This window comes from Triticum aestivum, chromosome 2D (assembly GCF_018294505.1).
Source record: "Triticum aestivum cultivar Chinese Spring chromosome 2D, IWGSC CS RefSeq v2.1, whole genome shotgun sequence".
NCBI lineage: Eukaryota > Viridiplantae > Streptophyta > Magnoliopsida > Poales > Poaceae > Triticum > Triticum aestivum.
The window spans coordinates 8,945,596-8,964,169 of record NC_057799.1 but is presented as its reverse complement, the minus strand read 5'-3'; the positions used below and the strand labels follow the sequence as shown (position 1 = coordinate 8,964,169).

At 42.9% G+C, this 18,574-nt stretch overlaps 1 protein-coding gene across 5 annotated transcripts; it reads left to right on the top strand.

Annotated features, from left to right (window-relative positions):
- The first annotated feature begins 2,006 nt into the window (after positions 1-2,006).
- On the top strand, positions 2,007-13,023 carry LOC123051026 (zinc finger BED domain-containing protein RICESLEEPER 2). Of its 5 annotated transcripts, XM_044473758.1 has the most exons (14): positions 2,007-2,595; positions 2,864-2,974; positions 3,105-3,180; positions 3,820-3,905; positions 3,992-4,077; positions 4,173-4,245; positions 4,410-4,505; positions 4,637-4,723; positions 4,901-5,002; positions 5,431-5,499; positions 10,310-10,545; positions 11,605-12,328; positions 12,434-12,588; positions 12,683-13,023. In XM_044473758.1, exons 1-14 carry the CDS (start codon positions 2,119-2,121, stop codon positions 12,717-12,719), a joined length of 2,415 nt encoding a protein of 804 aa, XP_044329693.1. In that variant the 5' UTR covers positions 2,007-2,118; the 3' UTR covers positions 12,720-13,023. The 5 variants fall into 5 exon arrangements, 4 of the variants coding, with proteins under 4 accessions (XP_044329693.1, XP_044329697.1, XP_044329696.1 ...); XM_044473762.1 differs by lacking the exons at positions 10,310-10,545; positions 11,605-12,328; positions 12,434-12,588; positions 12,683-13,023 and adding exons at positions 5,580-5,704; positions 5,822-6,403; XM_044473761.1 differs by lacking the exons at positions 10,310-10,545; positions 11,605-12,328; positions 12,434-12,588; positions 12,683-13,023 and adding an exon at positions 6,767-7,252.
- The last annotated feature ends 5,551 nt before the right edge of the window (positions 13,024-18,574 follow it).

Genomic DNA, 18,574 nt, shown 5'->3' with positions numbered 1-18,574 from the left:
GAAAAAGGCATCACACTGCTCTAAAATAAACAAAGGTCCCCAGGGTCTGATTGTCTTCTTCCTCGAGAACAAGCTGATGGCGCGCCACCCCTGATGCCTCTCCATCGGCAGAGTCGGCTCATCATTGTAGATTGCGCGTGGTAAGCCATCAAGGCCTACCTGACCAATGCTTTCGATAAAACAAACGTCGAAGCAATCGCCGCCGAAAGATACACGCATCCAAGATCACAACCTTCCAAACTAACTTCCGCCTCATGATGACACCAGAGCCCTCACCAATGTGACGAAGAGGAGTCCGAATGGCCAAATTGCGAAGGGGAGTTGCCATCACCACCATGCCAACAAACTTACAAATGGCATCGCAAAAAAAAAAAGAACTTAAAAATGGCGAGGATATGGACAAGACGTCCCAGATGGCGGAGACAACTAAGGATGAGATGTCATTGACGACACATGCGACGAAGAACAAGGCATTAGAGACAATGTAGGCCACCAATTTTCCGCACCGTGAGAGCAAGGACCAGGCCGACAACCACCTCGGTGAGAAGTGGAAGGAAGGCTAAAAAGAGTAATTGCACCTATGATACATGAACTTGCATGGTGGATACATAGTCATGCACCGACTTGAAAAAAGTGTCGGGAACACTTGGGCTGATTTTCGTCACTCGCCGTCAAGTGGTTTGCTGACTCTGCCTACATGGCACGCCACCGTGGTAGTAAGTCCCACCTGTCCCAATGTTCCTCCGCCTTCTTTCGTGTCGTATAGGCCATGGGTCGGGTCGCACTTGCGTTGACTTGTTGTTGATGGTGACCACCATCTCACCAAATTCGTAATGAGGGTTTTGCTTGATACACGTGAGAGACTCAATGCAGCTATTCAAAAGTCTCCTTGAGCTCTCCATTAGCGGCACCGCCTTATGGTGGGTGACTTCGTTCGTGCAATGCCACATGCGCAAAAACTTCATGAGGGAGATTAGTCGTTTTGTCTCGATACACTGATCCAGTAGGTGGAGAAGCCATCCGGGGCCTGTGTTTTGAATGCTTTGAAGTCCGAGTAGCGCCATGCTCCCTCACTTCTTCCCACATAGCTCCGTGCATTGGACACCTGCAGACGACATGAGAGATATCCTCATGTTAGACACCACAAAGAGCACATATGCCAGAGTTTCAAGTTTTCTCTTACATTTTGTTCCCGTAGTGGGTAGAGAATCTACCGCGAGTCGCCACCCCAAAGATGTGTGTCTTAGGAGGAGCAGGGTATCTCCACACCGCCTTGGCCCTTGGAGACGACGCGGTTGTTGTCCAGTGACCTACTGGTGGCGCACGCAAACGTCTGAAGTTTCTCCTCGAGGGAGCATATATAGAGTTAAGAATGACTAGAGAAGTAACAAAAACACACATTTGAAAAATATGTGCCGAGAAGTAGTAAGATCCAAAAGTTTTATTTAGTACCAAATAAATAAAAATACGCGTAAATAAAAGTTTTGGGGAAAAGATGCACGTTCTCCATGATGAACCATTGTGCTTGGGCTGCTGCCGTGATTTGAATTTTGAAATGAACTCCTACCGAAGCAGCACATGCCCATGCACGGAACAAGAACGAGCAAGGAAGGGTAGAATTTTGGGTTTGGAGCAGGTGGCCGAACAAGAAAGCCCTACATGTACGTGCCCGTCTACCCATGGTGTCTAGGCCTAGCCCTGGCCCACCCGAGGTGCCGGGCTCTGATTGGCGGGTCCGTTGGCCGCATGTAGGCGTATGGCTCGATATGTGGGCTCCACGCTTCGCCCCGCGCGTGAAGACCCTAGGCCGCGTCCTCGCGCCTCCAATGCGATCGGACGGGCAGGAGCGCCCCCCGCGCCGTGCACCGGGTCCACGCAGCTGACCCGAGTGGCGTGTCCACGGCCCATCCGGAGTTATCGTACGCTGCCCTCCTCTACTGGGTCCATGCACCGCGCGCACCTAGCCTACCCCCCAGCCGCCGCGGCGCCACCCCACACCCCCAAACACGCACAGCGAGGAGAGGAATGCGCAGCGACAGACGCGGCCTTGGTCGTCTCCATTTTTTCCGTCCCCTTCCTCTCCCCTAGGGTTTTAGCGGCCGACGACGAGGGTCGAGCATGGCGCCGTCCGACGGACCCGGCGGCGACCACCGCGCGCGCCCGTCCATGCGCGACAGGCCCGCCGCGGCGGGCGAGTGCGAGGCCGACGGCGTCGCGGAGGAGGAGGAGGAGGCCGCGGCGAGGCGCGGCTGCTACCCCAACCCCGCTCCCCGCGGCAAGCAGGTCGTGGTGGAGGAGACGAGCGGCAAGGGCGCGCCTGCCGATGGCGTCCAGGACGTCGTCCAGAGGCTCGGGCTCTGCCGCCACCCCGCTCGCCGACGCCCTCTACAGTTCGGCGAGGGCACCTCCGCAGCCGGCGCCGAGGAGGCCGTGCGGACGTGCTCGCAGATCGGCCCCGCGGCTTCCTGCGTCCCGGTGGCGAGTGGAGGGCGAGGAGGCGGAGGGGGTCGCGGTGACAGGTGCGTGTACATCTACGGCTGCACCTCAAGGCCGCAGGCTTCCAAGCTCGCGCCAACAAGCGATCTCGCGCCCAAGGTCTCTCGTCTCGCTCTCTCTCTCTCTCTCTCTCTCTCGCTTGTGCTGCGTACATTCTTGTGCTTTGCGGGTCGCCGTACAGTATTGCTCTGCTGCAGCAGAAGCTAAATTACATCTGTATGCACTCAATTTAATCAGGGTCAAGCCAGATCTGAGATAGAATGGATGGAAGAGGGATATCTACCTATTGTTTCATGTTGTAGTACTAGTGCTTGCATGTTCTGCTAACATTGTACTATTGCTTGTACTGCGTGGCCTATGCCATTAGGTAATTTGTTTGATTCTGGAAGAAGAAGGTGACATCGATAAGTTTAAAGGTTACAAACCATCGGCTGCAGATGTATCAAAGGCTAAGCGGGAACCTCCCAAGCCTAACAATGTAAGTGTTCCCTTTCCAGAAATTTCGCAGAGGATAACTATGGAAGTCTTTAGTTGAGCTAGTCTATCTAGATAGTTGCTGTAGGCAGTGCGCAGTCAATTAAGACATATGTCTGTGTTTTGTCAAACAGGAGGTCCAACTGTCAAGTGTAAAAGGCACCGGTCCTGACGGTGGTATTCTGAAGGCAGACATTGAAGATTACTTGGGTATGCTATTTTCTCTCTGATTGCATTCCCCAGATGGGTGAAAGCATTAATTATTATACAAACTGAACTCTCTTCCTAGCTAGATTTGGTTGTAAATCACTTCTGTTTGTTGTTAACTTGCTGTGTAGTCGTGTGTTCTTGTTAAATGTGATTTCTAAAGCTCTTGTGAATTACTCCCTTCGATGCAAAATAAGTGGTCACAGTTTTGAACTATAGTTCAACCTTGTTTCAATGTTGCAACACTTGTTATGTGCGATTCTTGATTGTTTGTCCTAATCAGACCTCTATCCCAGTCTCATAAAAAAATAACTCCATGCTTTTTTATGTACCATTCTTAATTGTTTATCCTAATCAGACCTCTATCCCGGTCTCATAAAAAAATAACTCCATGCTTTTTTATGTGCCATTCCTTATTGTTTCCTTTTCTTTTCATGTTAGTTCTCTACTTCAAAATGTGTGCGCGAATTCCGTAATAATCATTTTTACCAGCATTCTTGTGAGATCCAAGTAAAAGTTCTGCACTAAGCTTGAGCCTGCCTCTAAGCTCATTAGGTCATGCATTTGGCTTATGCTTTCCTTATATCATGTGAATCAAATGAAACCCAGCCTGCATCTAATGACTATTTTTTCTTAACAAAGCTTCTGTAGCCAAGGGTGGCAAGGGCGAGTCTTTTGCAGCTTCAGGATTAGCTTGCACTGATATTCCAAATGCGCAGATAAGAAAGGTATGTTTCAACTGTGAAGATTGCCGATGGGATTTTTTTGGTTGATCCTATCTGCCTTGTAGTGGTTTAAGTCCTGTTCATTTCAGGTTACTGCAGACCGCCTCTTAGCCTCTAAACAAACCATCCCACATTACTACTTGACAGTTGACACACCCGTTGACAAACTTATCAAGTATGTTTCAGGCCTGATGTTGCAAAGCATGCAATTGACCATTTAAGTACCGAACTTTTGTATAAAGAAGAGTTCTTCATTTTGTTGTGATACAGGTTGCTAGGGGAACTGAACCTACTGCAGGAAGCATCTGGTGGAAAGAAGATATCTAAAGACCTTGTTAGAAAGGTAATCACCGGTTCTTATACGTATATTGTTGTCTTTTAAGTCGCTCATGTGGAAGGTTTGCCAAAGAGAATAAAGTTGGCTGGGTATACATTTACTGCCCAAAGAATGTATAACCATCTACGTTTTGTGTCTTTCTCTTTTCTAACTCATTACTTGTGTTGCAGGATGCAGACAAGACAGGACTTGCTACAATCGGTGAGGAGGTGAAGCAGTTGGCTCAAAGAGCGAGGGATAACAGCTTAAAACCACAAGACTATGAGGTATGTGACGCAAAATACATTGATAAGTATGAAATCATGCTGATCAGATATTCTTGGCTTGCTCAAAGAGTGTTCCCTTTTTAGATGGAACATACCCATTGTTTTGCACTAATACTTTCTGTTCATTGCAGGCATTTAGTGATTTTCCAGATTTTGTCTGTAGTGATAGGGGAGGCTACCCTGGGTCTAATAATGGAAAATGCAATTATATCTCGAAGGTACTTTGACACACTAATTATCTCAGAGCTTGCATCAATGTACTGATTTTTTTTTTTACATTTTGGATGATCATATATTGTAGATGAACTATTACTTGAGGGCTGGAGAATCAAGCAGCAGCTCTTCTACTATGCTTTTACATTCTGGCTGATAATATTTTGTAAAATTGCTTGTAGATGAATTTTTATCTCAGGGCTGGTTCCATGAGTGATGATGTGATACTAGTTTCAGATGGAGAGGAATCAAGTAATTATTCTCTTCGATTTGAAGAGTTAAAGGCAAGATTCTAAAATAGCGCTTTGCATTCAAGCTACAGCATAGCTTAGTTTGTCCTATTTCTGATTTTGTTTGGACCCATTTAGTCCTACTTCAAGATATAGTCTAGCTTGTCGCTAATTCTGATTTTCTTCGGACCCGTGCATATGTTACAATTTCCTGATCATTGCTGAAAGATAAAATTTTATAGGAACTTGCTGTTGCTATATGTTGGAAAATGCTGTGTTATTATCTGTCCATGTGTGGTAGACTAGCAGCACCTTTCAATTAATTTTCAATAAATATGTGATTATAAAGGTGATATTTCTAGAAACAATACCTTAAATGACATTGGGTGGGTTATGATTCTTCATACTTATTCAATTGTATGTTTGTCTGTTTATTTCAATGAGTTGTTACATGGTTTCATCAATTGCTTATGTTATGTCAGGGTTTTAAAAATTCCTCCAACAGCTCAAAGGGCCTAGTGCAGAAGATAGACAGCGACTATTATACTGAGGTAATTTTGTGTTGCAATGCTTCATGGTAGTATTTTGGATGTTGGATGTTGAATCGAATGTTTGTTGTAAATGTGGGCAGTGGGTTCAACTTGATCTGGAACAATGCGATCTTGTCACCAAACCGTCAGCTCTATATAGATTATCAGGGTCATATCCATCCATTCTATGGTTGCCATTTGTGCATGCAACTACTATGGCTCCAAGGTTTTTACTAATTTGATTTGTTGAGAAGCTTGCTATCTTTATGTCTCCAACAAGCATAACCGTTAAATCTAGTGAATTCTAGCTGTCTGAATTTGTTATGGGTATTGATGATTGTAGGTCGCCCCGGGCATAAAAACCGAAGACCGAAGACCGAACCCGAAAAGACCGAGACCGAACCCGAAATGACCGAACTAAATAAGACCGAATAAAAAACGGTCTGCACTACTGTATGACCGAACTAGTTACGGTCTGATCGGTCATCTGATGTTGTGGACCGAATAGCCCGTATAGACCGAATTTAGAAAAGCCCATCTGGCCAGCCCAAGGTCACAAGCGAGATAACACACAAACACACCTCGTCCTCACCTCACGATGCAATCGATTCACAGAACCTAGCCGCCGCCCGCTTTTGCACAATTCCTCTTTTCTCTCCCACCACGAACCCTAGCCGCCGTCCCTCGCGGTGGCGTGATGCCGTGAGCCGTCAGCCGTGACCGAGGAGCGCCGCGCGCCTCTGACCGATGAGCGACGAGGACCGGCGCCCTGAGCTGCTGCCCTGACCGGTGACGACGAGCCGACCACCATCCGCGACCACCGTGCCCCTTGCGTCGCGCCGCCAAGCCCGACCCTCTTTCGTCGCTCCACTGCCAGTGACGGGGACATCCGCCGACGGTGCTCCATCTCCTGGCTGCTGCAGTTCGTCACCACCTCTCGTCCTCTTGAGGTTGGTGCTGGGTCGTCGCCTGCTGTTCTTCCGGTGTTGTACCTTGCAGCTGAATCCTGAAGGAGAGCAAGATACTTCATCTCTCTATGTGCATATGTGATGTCTAGATTATCATTCTTTTATGTGAATCAATTATATTGTTCAAGTTCTGTGATGTTCAAATTAAGGTTGATATAGTGGCTTGCCTTTTTTGGCTTGTATATATTCACGACAGATTCGTGCCATGCTGCTTTATGTACTAACTAGGCTATAAGTAGTATCTTTTTGTTAGTTTGTATGTTCCTGTGTACCATTAGATGAAGAAATGGTTCAGTAACGAGTAACCTGTTTTTTTGTAGATGCTTTCTATACTGGAATCTGAACATGATGAGGGATTGAAGGACAAAGATGATGCATTTATGAGTGTAGATGCAGAGGTAGATGCAGAAGCAGATGCAGAAGCAGCGGCTGCAGAAGCAGGAGACGAATCATTCTTACGTAGCATCATTGAAGATGAAGATGCCGAAGCAAAAGTTGGTGAAGGTGCCAATCCAGAAGCTGCTCAAGATGACAAGCCAAAGGACGGAAGCAAATGGCGTCAAGATCACAAATCTGGGAGCATTTTACCAAAGTTTTTGATGACAAGGGGTTAGTAAAGGAAGGAAAATGCAAGTATTGTGACCGACCAATTCAAGCTACTACATCAATCAATGGAACAACAGCAATGCGCAGGCACTTTGGTACATGCAAGCGCAGTCCGAATAAGAAAATGGATCCAAATCAGACCACTTTGCAAGCAACTCCAGGAGATGGCATTAATACTTGGAGATATGATGCAGAAAAAGTTAGGAAGGCATTTGCTGTGATGGTCATAGAGGATGAACTGCCTTTTGCATTTGGTGAGAAATCTGGATTCAGAAAGTTCATTTCAGTCGCTTGCCCCCGCTTTAGTCCACCATCAAGAAGAACTTGTACTAGGGACACTGTCAAAATCTATCTAGATGAGAAATGCAAGTTGAAAAAGTTTTTCAAAGAGAATTGTGGAAGTGTGTGTGTAACCACTGATTGTTGGACTTCTCAGCAGCAAGATGGCTATATGGTAGTGACTGCACACTTCATTGATGAAGAGTGGAAGTATCATAAGAAGATTATTAATTTCATTATGGTGAAGGGCCACAAAGGGAAGGATCTTGGGAAGAACTTGCAGAGATGTTTGATGGAATGGGGGCTAGAGAGAGTTATGACAGTCACCGTGGATAATGCAAGCAATAATGATGGCTGCATTGTTCACTTGAGAAAGTGCATGGTTGAGGCCAAAACTAGCATAGCTGCTGGAAAGTTTTTGCATATGAGATGTGCGGCACATATTGTCAACCTTATTGTACAAGATGGCCTAAAAGAAGTTGAACTTTCAATCAAACGTGTCCGAGCTGCTGTGCGATACATCAAGAATGGGACTTCTCGGTTGGTAAAATTCAAAGAGCTAGCATTGGAAGAAAAAGTTAAGAGCAAAGCATTCTTGAACCTAGATGTATGCACTCGGTGGAACTCAACTTACATAATGTTGAAGGCTGCCATCACCTACGCGAAGGTGTTTACAAGGTACTGTGAGGATGACCCATTGTATGCGTTGGACTTGTCTGAAGAAAAAGGAGGATTTGGGTATCCAGATGAAATGGATTGGGAAAATGCTAGGAAAATGGCTGCCTTTCTTGCTCATTTTTATGATCTTACTGTTCGTGTGTCATCCTCACTTCATGTCACTTCCAACAACTTTCTTTTCGAGGTTGGCAATATACACATATTGGTTCAAAATTGGATGAGCAGTACAGATCCTTTGCAAAAAGCTATGGCAGAGAGGATGAAAGAAAAGTTTGACAAATACTGGGGGTCTTGGCATGAGAATGAAAAGGTGAAGGATAAGGGTCCTATTGTAAATGAAAGAGGGAAAGGGAAGAAGAAGGAGAAGGAGGAGAAGGAGAAGGAAAATCTCAACTTGCTCATTTTTATTGCTGCAGCTCTTGATCCAAGGTATAAGCTTTCTGATTTCACTAGGCTCACTACTTTGGAAATATTTGGTGTTGAGTCTGGAGAGAAGGTGTGGTATGCTGTCAACAAATGTGTTCGCGAGTTGTTTGAAGAATACCGAGTAAGATTGACTACACCAGAACCAACAACACCAGCCATTAGCCAAGTAACAATAGAAGGAGGAGGAGCAAGTATGATGAAGGAACTAATTGCAAGTAGGTTGAGGCAAAATAATAGTGGAGGAAGTGCAAGTAGTAAATCTGAGCTTGAAAAATACCTTGCTGAAGACTCTGAAGACCCTGACAAAAAAATTGACATCCTAGGATGGTGGAAAGAGAATTCATCTAGGTTTCCAATCTTGGCAAATATGGCTCGTGATATTCTTGCTATCCCCATTACAACTGTGGCTTCTGAGTCTGCCTTTAGCACAAGTGGACGCATACTTGATGACTTTAGGACATCTCTAACTCCGTTTATGGTGCAAGCTTTAGTTTGTACGCAAGACTGGCTGAGAAGGTCAACAGATCCGGTCGACATCAAGGAGAACTTGGAAGAATTAGAAGTGCTAGAAAAAGGTAAAAAAATCAGCCAACTTGTCAATACATTTGTTTTTTTATTGTAGAGATATTAATATGCATGACATGCATCAGTACCAAACCAATGTATGGAGAACTTTATATGCATGACTTGACAAACTTCTTCATTAACTAGACCTAGCTAGTAGATCTCAACAAAATCACATTGCATTTGTCACTATCAGTATATCACCATAGCTAGCAGATTATGAAATTTGATTGAATACTTGACTTGTTGTAGAGTTGATTGAAGAATTTGGTGACAAGGTGAAGGGAAAGCGCAAGTTCAATGGTGGTGTTGTTGCTTCTTCCATGGCCAAGTCAAACAAGTGTGCAAGTCGACCAACAAAGTGACATCCACGTCTACTCATGGCTGAACTAAAATCATGTTGAATGTATGTTGTTTTAGTTATCATCTTTTGCTTTTGATTTGTGACTTGAGACTTGAGAATTGAGAACTGAGAGTGAGAGTGTGAGACCTTAATGTTTGTTGTTTGCTGCTGAATTGAAAGCATGTACTAAACTTGATTTGTTTCATGTCAAGTTCTATGTTGTCAAGTACTAAGTGGTGATGGTGTTTGCTGCTTGTCGACTCCATGGGCTGATCCGCTGATGTTACTGGATCTTCTTACTTTCTGGTGTCAAATATAAATGAGTATGCATGCATGGATCTTGTTGCTGGTGAAGTGGTGATTATATATAGTGCTAATTTTCTATTTAAAGATTTTCATATGGTGTACTGTATTCCATCCAGATTGCATACAAGTGTTACTTGTTTGAATTTTTCTTATGTACACATGCGCCAATTTACAGACATATGTTATCTCTATACACACAGCTTTCTGCACACATGTACCTCTTTACTCTATGTAGTTTGTATACAATTGGTACTGGAAGTAACATTAATCTGGGTTCTAGCATTTAATTTGGTCTATTTGGTCAGGACCGAAGACCGAATAGTAAAGACCAAAGACCGAATAGTGAATAACCGAAAAGACCGAAATTATATCGGTCTTCAATTATGGGAGACCGAAATTTTGAAAGACCGAAAAGACCGGACCGAACAAACCGAAAAGACCGAATGCCCGGGGCTAATTGTAGGTATCATCATATTGAAGAAAATAGCCATAGATTGTTTTTCGGTGGATATTACATTAGTTTTAAATGAATGTCAAATCTAGATTTAAACTGAACATAATTATGTTATCTGCTTATTATGCCTTATATTTGTATAGCTTTCTCTCTGCCTTAATTGTAACTTCCAATTTATCTAACATTCTAGCCAACAATTATTTGCAGGGAGTTTCTCAGGTGTTTCTACATCTCTGTGGCACAACCAATTCTCATCAGGAAAATCTGTACACTTCAAATGTGAATATGTTAATGAAGGTGGCATGTGATAAAGTGGGTGTAAAATCCAAGGATTTTTACTCAATTTATTGTGGAAAAGTGTTGGATCCCAAGCAACTTCTATCGTATTATCAGATAAACAAGGATTCAAAAATCATAATTAATCCAAGACTCAGAGGTGGCTGGTATGTAATAAATTGCGCTAGACTAAATTTCAGAAATTATTTTTATTGGTAGAGGTTTATTACCAGCTTCTTGAACTTACTATTCCTCACAGCCGCTTTTTGTCTTTAAGATGTTATTTTTTCTTGCAAGTGTGCATTACATTCCATTGGTGGATAGGTTCCACATTGTTATTTTGTTCAATTCCTGGTATGATGGATACTAAAATTGAAGTTTCACAAATACTGTTGCTTAATTCTGAAACTTAGGCTTAATGAATAATTGAAGTGGGTGATGCAGTATGTGCCGATCATATCTATTTTTCCCCTTTGATTCTAACAATTCAAGTTGATAGATTATGCCCAACCATTAATCTATGTATGGCTCATGTGGATTTTAACTTCAGCATGCTTTCGATTCTGCTGTGTCAGGCTGGACACTATCGTTTACTGTTCAGCTTATACAATGGTTACCAACGAAAATGGCCTTCTTCGGTATAAATATTAGATGATATGGGGTTGTTACCTGCAAATTCCTTTATGGCTTATGTTGAGTGCATACCTGTAGTCAATTGTACCATGTTTCTGCAGTTTTCTTGTCTGTGAGTTTATTTGTATCCATAGAACATTGGCATCACTAAATTGTTAAGTTTCTTATAGACGCACATGGAAGTATCCACCAACCTTCCTGAAAGTTGAGCTTATCTTGACTTTTGAATCTGTGTAATCCAAGCTTCGTATTCTAGATGGTGATGTTAGAACATGCATTGACTAGACTTGCTGAGCTATATACTTTCCTCTATAGCTTTCATGGGTCAGCCTGTCAATTTGCTTGCGGAATATTCGACAACACTTCTCTGAGTTTCGTTTGTCAACTAGTCAATTTATTTGTTTGCCATCTATATCTAGTAAAACTGGCTGATTAGGTCTCTGTTTAACCTCAGTATGCTTTTACTTCATTTTTGTCAGGCCGACATGGACAATACTGTTTATTTTACGATAGGCATGTTCATTTGTACTGCATCCTTGTACTTGGCTTCTATCATGGCTTAACTAGTTCTATTTTTTTGCAATACTTTATAGTGCTGGGGACAAAACATGGGATGACTTTGTCAGATCTCAGAAACATTACACGATGGTGTCATTGCCACCGAAAGACCTAGTTCTCTTGCGCCAGGACGGCTCGGCCCAGCAAGGTCCAATTCTGGTGAAGTACTTGGCAGAACCTATGCAATTTCGTTCCAGAAATGTGCTTATCCAACTGTGCCGCAGGCATTATAGTGGTACTTCCTATGGAGGCAAGATCACTTCCAAGAATATCTTATTTGACCGTTATGGGAATGTCCGTATTGATTCTGCCCCTGAAAGGTTTACTCAACATTCGGCTAAATTGGACTATGAAGCAATTGGTAAAATATTGGATGATTTGTTCCAAGACAAGGAATATCCAATGCATTTCTTCCAACTGGTCGACTTCCTAAGATATGGTCCTGCTGTGGACTGTCAAAGTGAGGCTGTGATAGCATTCGTGACAAATCATTCTTCATTGCTTTCTCATTACGTGAGGGTGTCAATCAGTGAAATTTTGGTTCAGCTGGTTGAACGACTTCACCCAGATGTGATGGCTGTCTTAGTAGATACACTTGCTAAATTTTCTTGGGTGAATACTGCAAAGAATGTTGCAGCAATGAATTATACGTACTTTTACCATTCTCGGAGCAATCAAGATGGGACACTTTGGGTTCCGTATGTGAACGATTGGGTCGGTTTGCTGAAGTTCTCAAATAACTTTTTCAAGCATCATAAGGTAAGATTCATGCTTAATCTCTTTCCTCTTTTTATGCATGCAGTTTCCCTTGTATATATTTTTATGACACCTGATCATGATACAAACTAGTTTTTGTTGATGCAGTGGACCTCTTTAGAGAAGCTTGATGCAGCTTTTTCGTTGATGGAGAGAAGGAACTTTATACCTCGATTCCTGTTAACCATTCTTGTGACTTTGAAAGACTCAGAGAATCAATGTCCTGCACTGATACAGTCTTTTATCGACCAAGTGGTTGGGATGTGAGTTACTATGAACTTGGTAGTTTGTACTAATTTTATTTACGTAATATTAGGAGTTGGCTGATACAGTACCCGTATCATTAATTATTTGCAGGCTGGGGAATAACGTAATTGACCTCGAGAGGGGTTGACCTGCGGGTGGCTGGGAACCTGACTTCTGTTACTTTGTAAGCCTGGTTGTGTTCTAACATGGCCATCTAACATGAAGTGAAGATGGCATGAAGTGCTGTTGCCATGTAATTGATATATTAGGTGTTGGCTATTGAGAAGTGTTGTTACCTTGTAAGCCTGCTGTTGTGAAGTGCTATGAACAGTCTAACATGAAGTGAAGATGTAGGAATACTTTGTATTGGTCTTCTTGTGGCCAAAGAGTTATTACTAGCGCCGACTGAGTGACAGTTTTGTCAGATTGATTGTAACTGTGGTTTTTGTTTCCTTTGCTATGCTTTGTATGAAAAGGAAGGATATTGTACGTGTGCGCTGGAGTTCATTTGTTGGGGAGATCTACTTAACAGTAGGTTTGTATGTCTGAAGGCTGCAATGTTTGTCCATTTTGATGTGGAATCATTGGGTACGTGTGTGTTTCTTTTTCTTTTCATATGGAGATGGTCTCGTTGGCTTGTTCTGCGTGTGCATTGTTCTGTTCTGTGAACGGTGAAAATAGCTCGCTCTATTCTTTTAGATGTGCAGTGTAGCATTTTCTCATATGGCTGGTCACCTATTCTTTTAGATGTGCAGTGTAGCATTTTCTCATATGGCTGGTCGGTGACGGGAATAATACTGGAGGTAGGTGTTGTAGTGCTACTTCTCCCTGGTTTCTATAGTGCGCATTCGTGTTCTCAACCTGCAGATGCAGAATGATAAAGAAATGCAAGACTTGCGGCTCTCAGTGTAGATGGTAAAAGATTAAGTAGATTGTAAAATAATGAGTAGGCATGACACCTACTTGTTTGTTCACATATATAGTCACAAGGCGGACCACTGAATTTGATAAAAATTCGATGCTAAAAAATCTTGCCATTCTATAAATTGTCCTTTTATCTGTTCAGTTCTACAAGGAATGATTTTAAGCCGTGGGCCTCTATTTTCAACTCTGTTCATCAACTACTAAGCGGAGCGAAGGAGCAGTGAAAAAGCTAGATCATCACAAGTATTCATGAGTCCAATTTTGAAATCCTTTAGAAGCTGTAGGAACGAAGTATGTCTACCCGGGAGGGGGGTGGGGGGGGGGGGGGTGTGAATGGGAGTTTTAAAATTTCTTTTGGGAATCTCAAAACTATCGGAACCTAGCAGCGGAGCGAATAAAAACAGAGCACAACGAGCTAATACTAGCTACCGAATGGAAACTAAATGCATGCATCGAGATGAACCACATAAATGAAAACGTTCGAAAGTAACGAGAGAGAAACAAAGGTAACCACTAACCACTGATGCTCGATGGCGACAAGGGGCTGTGACTTAACACGGAAGATAAACTCTCTTTGCCCTATTCTCCACGACAGAGGGGTTAGCTTTCACAGAAGATTCAACATTTGATTCAACATTGCTGCGTTCAAGACATTTTAAGCAAGGTGGTACAAACACTTCATGTTTCTCTTTGAGTTGTTGGGTGAGAAGAGAAGTTTCTCTGATCAAATCATCATGAGCCTCTCTCAGCGACTCGAGTTCCTGTTTCTTTTTCAGGTGGTCATAAGTCAATCTCTCGTGATCGACCGAGAGAAAATCATGACAAATTGTTAGCTCTTCAATTCGTGACTTGAGAGCGGAATACTCTTCGACCAACGATTGATTTTTCTCCATCTCCTCAACCAACAACCCTTCAGATTTCCTGAGGGTTTTCTCAATTTTCTCAAGAGAGTTTTGTTGAATGCTAGCAATTTTGATCAGTTTAGCATGGTCATCCTCATCAAAAGAATATTGATCACTGGAGTGAACCTTGCGATGTTTGGAGGATACCTTTTCTTTCGAAGCTTTGGGCATGAAGCAGTAGGTAGGAGATTCGTCGTCACTTGAATGATTTTCGAAGAAGCTTGACGCAGGAGTAGAGGCACATGCTATTCCAGCCATGCCGGAGTCAGAATCCTCGTCAGATTCATCAATTTCTTCGGAGTCAGAAGACTCTTCTTCATCGGAGTCCATCTCCTTGCCGGTGTATGCCTTGGCCTTGCGAGAGGTATTCTTGCGGCTGGAGGAGGACTTGGCGGGATTCCTTGAGGAAGATCTTGACGAAGGTTTTGATGAGGAGCTGTTAAAAGGATCGATATGGTTGACTAGGGGGGGTGGGGGGTGAATAGGCAACTACCAAATTTTAGGCTTTCTTAAACAAATTAAGATTAGCAACAAATAGCTTGTCTAGAAATGCAACTAGGTGAACAACCTATATGATGCTAACACAACAAGCAACATAAGCAAGTAAGGGATACAACACAACAAAAGCTTGCACAAAGTAAAGGTAGAAATAACCACAAGTGGAGCCGGTGGAGACGAGGATGTGTTACCGAAGTTCCTTCCCTTTGAGGGGAAGTACGTCTCCGTTGGAGCGGTATGGATGCACAATGCTCCCCAAGAAGCCACTAGGGCCACCGTATTCTCCTGACGCCCTCGCACAATGCAAGATGCCGTGATTCCGCTAGTCACTGGTACGCGTCGGTCCTATACAAACGGTTTTTAACCCCTTTCCGCGAAGGCATTTGGAACCATCGCCAAGTGAGTGTGGGCGATAGGGGGTCCTTCCCGCACGACCCAGAAACCGCCGGGGATAGGGAGCCAAGATGCATATACAATACTCCTACTCGTTTGTGCTCGCATTGCCATCACAATCGGTATTCTGTGGTGCTACGTTTACGATGCGCGACCCATCACAAACGGTTCACTATTATAGAACGTGTGTGATAAGCAGACAATCACACGCATTCGCTTTTACCAAACCGTATGCGATAACTAATTAAGAAGATTAGCTAATCGTCGTACGAGTGTCGGACAGGATTACGAAACGTGGACCATCGTAACATCGTCGTACACGACAACTATCGCACACGCTATTCTGTGGTGCAACGTTTACGATGCATACTTCATCAGAAACAATTCATGGTTGCGAATCGTGTACGATAAGGCAACTATCACAAACGTTTACTTTGCCTGCACCGTTTGTGATATTGTCTGACATCGCACACGCTTTGCAAACAGCAACTGTGTGCATGTTTGCACATGTTTCCTCTCTGTGAACCATGTTGGATTATGGTGTATATCGCAAACGTTTGTGTTTTACCAACCATGTGTGCCGTAACGACCTGGAGAGCGTAATTTCACCATAATTCAATTGTTGTTATTTCAAATTGTACCGGATTTGAATTTCAATTTGAATGCGTGCTATAGCTTTATTCATATCCATCAGGTTCAAACAACCAATGCATTATTCGATTCATAGGCACATATGTTCAAGAATTACATAAGAACCAAATAAAGAATGAGAACCACAGTTGTATACTTGTACTATTAAAGACGGTAAAGAAAGAGGCGAAATACATTTGGTTGCAGAACAAGGTGAAGCGGAATGTGCATATTATGCCCTCCTCCATGCAGAAGGCACGCACGACTCTAGTCCAACCCCTTGTGATGGTCGACCGCCCATCCTTCACGGTCTTCATGAAAACATCTAGATAATCATCGTGTTCTGGTAGAAATACTTTAACCTTTGCATGCCCACTAATCATGTAGTTTGAGAGGTAATCTTGAGTAAACTGTTTTGGGAACCACTGCAAAGGAAAAAGATTCAGACATTGTCATCTAACACAACTCATTATGGGCAGTAAAAAGAAGGCTGCAGAGTTCTTACTTACCATCCTGTAGTTCGCTGTTGTCTTGGATAAAGTGTAAACAAATAGTTTAATTACCATCTTTTGACCCATTTTACTAACAATCTTTATCAACTTCCTCACTTGATGCTGGTTCATCGATATCTCATTCCCCATGCGCAGAAAGGGTCGAAGCGCGGATCTTTACCAATGACATATGTACCTAAAAGCACCAAGTTAATATTAGAAGCTAAACAACAATTGTTGTTGTTGTTGTTGTTGTTGTTGTTGTTGTTGTTGTTGTTGTTGTTGTTGTTGTTGTTGTTGTTGTTGTTGTTGTTGTTGTTGTTGTTGTTGTCGTTGTTGTTGTTGTTGTTGTCGTTGTTGTTGTCGTTGTTGTTGTTGTTGTTGTCGTCGTTGTTGTTGTTGTTGTTGTTGTTGTTGTTGTTGTTGTTGTTGTTGTTGTTGTTGTTGTTGTTGTTGTTGTTGTTGTTGTTGTTGCTGTTGCTGTTGCTGTTGCTGTTGTTGTTGCTGTTGGCTGTTGCTGTTGCTGCTGTTGCTGTTGCTGTTGTTGTTGCTGTTGCTGTTGTTGTTGCTGTTGTTGCTGTTGCTGCTGTTGCTGCTGTTGCTGTTGTTGTTGCTGTTGCTGTTGCTGTTGTTGTTGTTGTTGCTGTTGTTGTTGTTGTTGTTGTTGTTGTTGTTGTTGTTGTTGTTGTTGTTGTTGTTGTTGTTGTTGTTGTTGTTGTTGTTGTTGTTGTTGTTGTTGTTGCTGTTGTTGCTGTTGTTGTTGCTGTTGTTGGTGTCGTTGTTGTTGCTGTTGCTGTTGTTGCTGTAACACTCTTCCTTGTTTCTATGTAGCCTAGGATTGCATATTTAGACATTAAGTACAGTGCATGTTGCTATGTAGCCTCAGATATATTACATATGGCTCTAGTTAACCTAACAATAAATGGGTTACTGATATATTGAGTTAAAAGTCCGATTCACCGATTAGTCCCTTATCAGCCCCTGGCCTATATGGTAGCAGCTACCGATATCTTGAACAGTGAGTATATATAAGCCATGGGATGAAACAAACCTCGATGGAAAACATCAGTCGTTCCCAAAATTGTCCTGTGTAGGTACATCGAGAGGCATGTTAAGCACAACAGGCTAAACATCAACCAAAATTATCCATGGCAGACAAAATGATCTCCAAAAGATAGCTTCAGTGTGCAGATTTAAGGATGCTAGTAAAGCAAAACAAGTGGAACTGCAACATGCCTAACATTTAACAACAAGCAAACATAGTCATTCAAAATGGTATTGTACCAGTCTAAGTACACTGGTTATTGTTAAATAAAAATGAAAAGGCGTGTTAACTACAAGATGCAACAACCAAATGTAGTCATTCATCATGGTATTATTGAAATTGGTATTGATGAAATTGAACTGCATAGTTTATACTTGCACATATAGAACATCACGTTGTGAATAACTGGAATAAACAAGGCATACTACAAACAACCAAAGATAGCATTTGAAACTGGACATATGCTAACTACAAACAACCGAACAATTAAAAAACTTTAAAATAGGCATATGCTAGCTATAATAGGCTTAACAACAAACAAATATATGCATTCCTATCGGTATGTTTAAAACTGGATTGATGAAATGTACTGCACAGTAAATAATTGCACATATAGAGCATCACATTGTGAACAACTAAAATAAACAAGGCATACTGCAAACAACCAAATATAGCAATTAAAACTAGACATATTCTCACTACACTACAAAAGGGACTCGACAAAACAAATCATGGGTTTCCCCCTGTGAAGAGGCACAGGAAAACAAAGCATGGGTTTCCTCAATTGTCACAGATGGGCTCGTTTCCATGGGAAGAGCACGAACCCTGGATGCGCTCCATGTTGTCGCTGATGGGATCCTTCCCCTTGGAAGAGCATAGCTGTAGGGTGCCCTCCCTGATGTCGCAGACGGGCTCTTTCCCCTTGGAAGAGGAGATGGGCTCTTTCCCCTTGGAAGAGCCGGAGAGGGTGCCCTCCTTGTGGTCGTAGTCGATGAGGTCTGACTTGGAAGCTGTGGATCCCAAGCCAGCGTCGCAGAACGTGTCCCTCCGAAATGACAAAAGGGGCTCAATGGCGATGTAGGATGGCAAATTCTTGAGAGCGAGCCAGAGGAGATCAGTG